Consider the following 9,011-nt stretch of genomic DNA (forward strand, 5'->3'; position numbering starts at 1 on the left):
ACTACTCTTTATTGGCAGATAAAGTCTTTCGTCTTTTTCCACCTTTGAACATAACCTGTGCAATTTGATGTGACATTTGACCTTAACTCAGTGACCCTCTTTCCCTACTTCACTTCATTTTCAGCAGTCAATAGCACGGATACGCTTACCTCGAATAATTATATTTGTAGAAAATGAAACCCAAGTACATTTGAACGGTATTATTCCACTTCATAACTGAATATAGTTATATGCTGAGTGATTTCTGAGTAGATGTGTTTCCGTGTTCCATTTTGGTCACTGTGTGCGAGCACAATGTCTAAATAGAACGTTTGAATTATAGGTTTCGTGCATAAAGCTTTTTGTCAGATTTTAGTAATTTTAATCTCTAACCGAACAAAGCTTTTTTGTTGAAAATTGATGAATCAATTCTGACAGCTAACGTTTGCATTTCCTTGGTACTACTGTTGCAATCGTTTGCATCAGTAATATATAAATATATATTTCTTCAGAGATCGTTTTAAAAAATCGTTCCTAATCATACCCGTTGGCATTAATGGTTGAGCCCTTAGCTCAGCCACTTAAGGTAAAGGACGGTTCGATTTTTTTAATGAAGTAATCGCATTGGATGCAAAAGACCCTCTTAGAAATACGTGACACTTTTGACGTTGCCATGACAACAACGCGCGCTGTTTGTCATCGATAAAGCAGTATCGTATACATTCAGGTTAGGTTGGCCATCAACGCTCTTTCAAAAAGAGGAAAGATATTCAGAAGACACTGAAACAATCGTTAAAATGTTCACGATATGAAAACATTTTACTCTGGTGTTTTACCGCAAGGCAATCCGCTCTACGCAAGGGAAGTCCGATCCAAGGCGATAAATACGTACGATGCATTTCCATTTCAAAGCTTCGATTTTCAGCTGAATTTGCTGTTCGATCGATACATCTCTGCAAACACTTGTCAACGACTAAAGAATAGTGATGAGGATGTCCGTGTTGTGGTACCTGTTACTCAAAGGTAAGCGTTTCCTTGATATCTAGTCATCTGCTGAATACATCATACCAGCAAGTCACAAGAAAATCGTCCAGGCTTTGCTTGTAAAGCAGTAAAAAAGTCTATCTCGCACAGATTAACTCTAACTCACTAACTCCACCTGACAGTCACAATGCTTGTTCCAACAGGATGCAGACTTTGTCCAAAAAACTGTTATCACAGCTGCGAAATGCAATAACTTCCAGGGTGTATCATGGACAGGTGCTGTATTGCTGTTTGAAGCTCGTTTCCTTAAAGCATAGACAGTCTTCCCCTCCACTGTCTTTGCTTAAAGTAGCAAGTCAATCAGTCAATTTTCACCTCGTTTCTACTAACTTATGCAAAATGATATCATTTCGAGATTTATGATTAACAGTTGTGGGCTAATTAAGGTTTAGGTTCAGTATGCCTTCACGACTGATTTTGCAGAAAACAGTTTAAAATCTGGACACTCTTGTTTTTTAGCATTATGGCAGAATCATTGTAAAAACTAGAACGAAACATAACGTCATAGATCTGTGTCTCAGCTACTTGTGAAATTGAATCCGTATAATTTGAAATATATGTTTGGGTCTTCTAAAAATTTCCGATGATAATTGGCAAAAATTATTCTGTATAAACTCAATATTTTCTAAAGATGACCAAACACCGAAGATAGTAATGGTACAACCTATTGCCAGCGAATCAGGGGGATTTGAGAATAAATTGACCGTGAAAAGCGATGGGATAAAATAACCTTACAGATCTTGAGACAGCGGTAACAAGGCTAGAAATGAGCTATGGAAATTTAAAATACAGACAGGCAAGCAGGCAGGCAGAAAGGCAAACAGAGACGGCACTGTGCAATGAAGACGAGACATATGTGGACATAACAGAAAGAAGATATACGTGTAGAGAGAGGTAAAAGCGGAGACAGACAGAAAGTCAGAAAAGCAAACAGATAGAGACAGAGAATTGGAGAGAGACAGTTGGAGGCAGACACAGACAGACAGAGAGGTACAAATGTGACACACAGGGAGAAGACGTTCCAAGTAATCAGTACTCGTCGTGAGGCATCATACATTTATCATGTTTGCTCAAAGCGAGAAAATCAACATTAATTTGCGTAAACTACATTAATTGTTGATGTTTATGTATGTAAATCCTGAGATAATGACTCCTTACCGAAGGAGCAGTTTCATGTATCTCGGATCTGGCCCCGTACACTGTTTATTGCTGCATTTCCCTTTGCTGCCCATCGCTATAAGGGAATAGCAAAGCCAACAATCAAAGCAATATGTCTGTCCATACTTGATCCTCAGGAAAGGGATTGTGTTTACTGTAAAGAATAATGCCATAACATTACGGTATCAATATAAATATAAATTATAAATTGCGTCGGCATAGATCAAAAGCTTTGACTCATTGAGATTTTGTATACCCTATTCATTCACTAGAATTTCACCAGGATACGCGATTTGTAAACACTTATGCATCCGGCATATAATTTTAGAAACGACTGACTCGCTCCCGTAGAAACTAACAAGCTGGAGATGAAATATCGACGAAAAGGTTAAGATTGATATAAGTAAACTTATTCAACAGTTTGCTTCATGCAAATTTTGGGACCCAGCAAATAAAACGTTTAAATTGTGTTTCGAGTTACATTTGATCTACTTTACATATAGCCAGCCAGAATACCCGGTAATCTGCCTACCAACACAGCATCAGGTTCAGAACCACATGATTATCATTTAGACTTCTGATTTCCCCGGAAGGTAATTTATGGTGAAAGAGAGGACTGTTGATATTTACAATTTCTACTTTGTTTTACAAATACGATATGCTGACGTGTCACCGTTCAGTTTCACACCTTCAGTTTGTTCAGCACCTCCAATTATTTATCTATGCCTGTATTTAGATATTTCTGTCAGATCACGTGCAGACACGAAACAAGGACAAGCGATTTGTTCGGAACGTGTCTTTATCCTCATTCAAAGTGAATTAAAACTTATGTATTTAAAATAAATTTATGTCCAGTCCGAAATAACAGAGAAGATAACCAGAGCAACAGAAACGGAGACAAACTGACAAACAGAAAGAGGCAGAGACAGAGCATTGGAGACAGAAAATTAGAAACAGACAAACAGACAGGCAAAAGGGGGTGCAAATGTCCTTACTTGCAACATGTTGGAAAATGATTGTGTTTACTATAAAGAGTAATGCCATAACATTACGTTATCGATGTTTTTCTAAATTATAAATTGCGTCGGTATAGATCAGAGTTATTGCAAAATCAGGTTTTTTGTATATTCATTCGCTAGAATTTCACTAGGATACGCAATTGTAAACACGTATGCATCCGGCCATATAATTTTAGAAACGACTGACTCGCAAAATGCTCCCGTAGAAACTAGCAAGCTGGAGATGAAATATCGACGAAAAGGTGAAGATTGATATAGAATAAACTTATTCATGAAAGACTGGGACCTAGCAATTAAAACTTTTACATTATAATTCTGTTACACATATTAATTACAAGTACTTGATCGACTTTGCAAAGCCAACCGGAATACTCGGTATTTTGCATGCCAACAAAGCCAATGTGAATTTTATTGTTGACAAATAAGTTTATATCGACAGCGAGTTACAATGGACCAGCTGCACAACCATTGATTATCATCCAGGTTTGTGTGGATGGTAACTTATGGTGAAAGAGAAGACAGTCAATATTTAGACTTTCCGCTTTCTTTCACAAATACAGTTGACATTTACATGCTGACGTGCCATCGTTTGACACTTTGAGTTTGCTCAACACCGCCAATTAGGCCTATTTATATATGCCTGCGTTTGGATATTTCTGTAAGATGTATAACGTATAGACATGAAACAAGGACAAGCGATTTGTTCGGAACGTGTCTTTATCGTTATCCAAAGTAGGTGGGAACTTGTGTATTTAAAATAAATTTAGGTATGGTCAGAAATTCAATAATAACTAAGACATTGGTACGGCCGCCACCTGATGACGTCCTACCTGCCACCAGCTTGTTGCCGCATATCGTTTGTTGAATGTTACCTCCACGTAATGGTGATGATAGTCACCTAAACGCCGTGTTGATTTCTTTTCTTTGTGGTTAACCATGCTTCACGGACTAGAACAGGAACGAGACCAAACGTTACGTTACGGCTGTCGAGTTTTCTTTGGATTGGTAAAGACCGTAAATTTGCTGAGGAAAATCGCTCTCGTGTCATAACTTTTTTCCAAGTCATTTCCTATTATTTCAAGCATCCACATGGTTGCACAATCACCTAACAAAGTTCTTTCCTGTGTTCGTAACGAGCAGTTTCAATACTTCTAGTAATAGGACTCTGCAAATTTACGCATACAGAGTAAATGAATGTGACAAGCCTGAAATTTTCGTCAAATTGACGCATACGAAAGATTCGGTCGTTAAAGTAATCAAAAACTTTGAACTGCAAAAAAAAGCTTTTCTCGACTCTTATTTTTTTTCTGTCGACATTTTTCGAAGCATTCAACGCGATGCCAATCCTCATTATTTTCTGTAATACGTGCATTTCTTTTAAAAGCGATTTCAGATAAAGCACGTGCACATCAACAGTGTTGTATTCTGAAATATGTCTGTGACAAAAGCTAGGTATAAGGAGGTTTAACACGCAGAGTCCTGCCATTCAGACCTTGAAAGTATTTCAGTCTGTAGCTTTTAATCGGAACAGCAACTTCTGGTTTTTTAATTACAGACTTGCGGCAAACTTTTGAAAATGGTGATTGTAATGAATTGAATAGAATGAATAGAATTAGCATCGATAATTCACACTAAAGCTCTAATAATTCTACGAAGTTCGTGTTGTAATAGTTCTATCGGGAAAGCCGAATAGATTCATTTCTGTGTGAATTGATTTTTTGTCTGTTTTCAGTATTTTGCTGAAGTTTTGTTATTCCAGATTTCGGGCCAACGAAGTTTTAGAACAAGAGTACAACCCATGCCTTATTTTGTAATATCCTAAACCTTCCCGTCATTTCCATCACCTGGACATACGAAATGTTCGAGACAGCAATATATCCTGATTTTCATTCATTATTAGACCAGGAACCCATGGGTTTTCCTAGATCTAAACTCATACAGCAGTTTGTTGATTACTTGTGCTTTAGACGTATCGTCCTTCAGAAATTCCTGTCTCGATCGTCCACGCAGCAATTCATTCAGTCTTCTGCCAAAACGATCACTGATATTTTTAGGAAATCCTTCTTCTCGGATAACTATACAAAACGTATTGATCGTATTGAGTACTTCTGCAAGCATTGAAGATTGTCCTAAACCTTGCCAGACACCATGTTATGGCAAGTATGTTAAAAAAAGGTTGAAAGGCAAACAGTGTGCAGCCGTTAAAGAACACGGCGACCAATTGTGGACATACTATATCGTACTCTGCTGCCTTACCTGTCACGGAGTCCTGTGCTATTTAGGGCCAATTGTCAAGTCAAATTTGAGTACGAATTCGATAACAGTACCACGGCGTTGCATTACACCAGAAGGCATGTAATTAAGTCATTATGCATTGTTTTCATAGCAATCAATGAAATTACTATTTTGAGTATTTTTAATCGAATTCGAAAAATTTGATTTCAATCAGTTTACATACATAAAGCAAAGTATGAAATTAAATCAATTGAAATAATGTACGTTTCGGAAAAGAAAGAAGAATATGTGAAAGAGTCGTCATGCATCCGCCAATATGGCCGCCAACTTCATTATTATTGGTACCAATTAATACAACAAAGAAAGTGCTGCTTCCCGACTTTTGTCGTCGTGCCTCAAAAAACTGCTATGCATATCGGGTAATGTGACGTACTGAAGATGGGACCCTCCTTAGAGAAACGTTAAACATTCTAAGAATTGCACGTGGAGAAACTCCACAGAATTTAATAAATCTTAATCCAGGCTGCGATCCTCTAGAATGTATCATTTCCGAGAATATTACGACCTGATGATATTTTCTTTGAGCATAAAATTTTTCTTTGGGTATTCGGTTCACCAAAACAACTTTGATTGCTACTTACATTAGAGCGGATGACAAAGGAAAACAAATCCTATCATTTTCTCCCTGTAGCTTCTCAGTTAATGAGTCAAAGGTTACTGTTTTTTTACTTTAAATATTCGTAACTCATGGCAACTTGCACTTGCATCAAGATTCTCTCGATGATGAAGAGTCAATATTTCGAGAGAGACATACGGAATATCTTGTGTGCATGTGATCGTTAGCGTGGTAATTTTTCAAGTTTGCTAGAGAAGCTTCAGCAGCTTGTGGTTTGACTTGATATGCCGTGAACTCAATATATTCCCCACGTTCACCGGGAAATACAAACACATGATCATGCTACACTCTTTCGAGTGATCGTATTTATTGAGTATAATATTTCGTTCTATAAATATTTCAGACTATGTCCAGCGAAAGTAGATGATGTGTTAATGACGTCACGTGGGCTTATACGCATTCGTATTTGATGTAATCAAGATGTACTCCGCACATCAGTCGTGCATATTATATTCCTCTGCATGGATAGCAAATTTGGAAGTGTTTGGATGGCTGTATGAAAATGAGACGATAAACGCTGCATTTGATCAATTTTCGGTTTTACATTTCAAATGCTCGCACCACGGTGGCAAAACTTTGTTCAACATATAATATGATCGGTAAAAATTATGCTGATGTAATTTTCGTTTTCAGTGTTTATGGTAGTATACTCTCTTCCCCCGTACGAGTATGTCGGTTGTTTTATTGATGATGATGAGAGGGCACTCGACTGGCACAAAGAGGATTCAAAAACCGAACAAGCAGTTGAACGATGCGTGGACATTTGCGATGGTCTTGATGCCCCTTATGCTGGACTTCAGTACGCAAAGGAGTGCTTCTGTGGGCATGACTTTGATATCCATGGCAAAGGTGCCGAAAGCACGTGTTCTATGCCATGCACTGGAAACACACAACAAATGTGTGGAGGAGATTGGAGATTGTCCATTTACAGATTATGTGAGTACACATTTACTACCGTCAAAGGTAGCTCTCTACCGAGCTTTATTTTTTTTTATCAAAATTACGAAAGGACAAATAAGAAAAAAGAAATCGTTACAAAACCAGCGTAAAGACACCAAAGCTGCAAAGAAAGGTTGGTAGTATAAATCTTTATTGGCAATATATATCATTGTCAAACGTATTTAAATATAATAAATCATAGCAAGAAGAACCTTGTCCTGAGACCAAGACACCCCTACCCCCACCCCTGGGCACGGACTTTGGTGCAATTCCCTATGGAGAAACACGCATAATATGCATACAGAGATTGAAAGTGTCCATACACAGACAAACAGACAGTAGATAAACAGACTTGTATACAAGCAGACAAGCAAGCAGACTTGTATACAGGTAGACATACACACAAGCAAACCGACAGGTAGACAAAAAGACTGACATACAGAGAAAAATATAACTTATAAAAGACAAGTAGATTTAAAGAGGCAAACTTGGACAAACGGAAACTTCTTTCTGTTTTTATTCAGTGAAATGGACAAGGTTTAGGAGAGATCCTCCAGTACAGAACAATCAAACACGAACCGGAATACGAAGTACCTGGTAAGAGTACTCATGTCACTGTATTTTGTTTCCCGTTGCTATGGTCACTTCTTCATTGTATCACAATCATGATTTTTTTAAAATTTTATTTAAATTATTTCATTTAAATGAAATAAATTAAGTAATCAATTTGAGATGAATTTAAATGGTTTCACTCAAGTTTCAGCATTATTTCTTTCCCAGGTCAATTTACACTGGAATGGAAGTTCTGGACTGTGCCATGGAATGTTCAAGGCAGCGGGAATGTTGGTCGTTTTTCCATGACAGCGATACTGCGAGATGCTTTACGCAGACTTTGCCAGAGATTAGTCCGCGGCTCTATTTTAAGGGCAACAACTTCTGCTCTGATTGCTGATGAGGACTTTAAAATGGAATTGCAGGTTTGGAGGATGAGACTATTATATGATCTTGAAGAGATAGCCTACAACTAAATGGATTTCTAAGTTCAGTACACATCCACTGTAGGAGGTCGGTATAGTAGGACTAACTTTTAATGTCCCCGCCATTGTAGCGAGTTCTGCATAAATACGAAGACGTCAAGTAATCGAACTAATGAGGTGATATTTTTTGCGCTCATTTATAGAAGTTTGAACGAATTGTATTGTGAGGGCGACCAAAACCTTGTCTCCGGTGTGGTAAATCTCCGAGCCAAGTTCTTGTAAACAGGAATGGAAAGGTTGTTTCATTACAATACTGTCGAAATGTATAAACGAGAAAAATCAAACAACTTGACCAGGTTGTGATTTTTGTTATGATTTTATTGAGGGTATGGAGCAAGTGGGCCAATCTAGGACTTGAAGCCACGCCCTCTGAATACACTTATCGCGTCGATCAAACAAAGCGTTACCGAATAGTTCCAGTTGGTAGTTGGTCTGATCGTCATTCGTCTTCTAAATTCATGTTCACAAAATAAAAAATTGGAATGAAGAGGAAATTAAATGTATTTGTGTTACTTTTCTTACGTACATGGAATATATTCTGTCGTTATACAAGATCTAGCTCTAGAACATTCGCTTCATCGGATCTATTATTTTTAAATAGTGAACGGAACTTATGTGAACACAAAGACAATGCCTAAACCAAGATATTACTGTATATAATCAAGGAACTTTAGAACTCCGTGCAGACAGCTTAAAAACTGATCGGTAATAGTACATTGGTCAAAAAGTGAGCTATTTTGAATATGTATATATAAATATATAAATAAATACAAATATAAGATATATACGAATGCAAACTGACGTACATAAGGGTGTCTTTGGCTTGAGTCTGCGATTGTTGTAGGTCACGAACCTGTGTATCAATTGCCGTTTTTGCAATGACAGAGAAAGTTGCTATCTGTTATTCAATAGGGGTTTCAACAC

The 9,011-nt window shown here is 37.5% G+C and overlaps 1 protein-coding gene across 1 annotated transcript; it reads left to right on the forward strand.

Moving 5' to 3' along the window:
• Window positions 1–588: 588 nt before the first annotated feature.
• Window positions 589–8,361, forward strand: LOC139132625 (uncharacterized). The gene is made up of 4 exons (XM_070698899.1): window positions 589–1,002; window positions 6,745–7,047; window positions 7,575–7,647; window positions 7,831–8,361. The coding sequence occupies exons 1-4, from the start codon at window positions 966–968 to the stop codon at window positions 8,000–8,002; spliced, it is 585 nt and encodes a 194-aa protein (XP_070555000.1). The 5' UTR covers window positions 589–965; the 3' UTR covers window positions 8,003–8,361.
• The last annotated feature ends 650 nt before the right edge of the window (window positions 8,362–9,011 follow it).

The sequence above is a fragment of the Ptychodera flava genome, chromosome 5 (assembly GCF_041260155.1).
Source record: "Ptychodera flava strain L36383 chromosome 5, AS_Pfla_20210202, whole genome shotgun sequence".
Classification (NCBI taxonomy): Eukaryota; Metazoa; Hemichordata; class Enteropneusta; family Ptychoderidae; genus Ptychodera; species Ptychodera flava.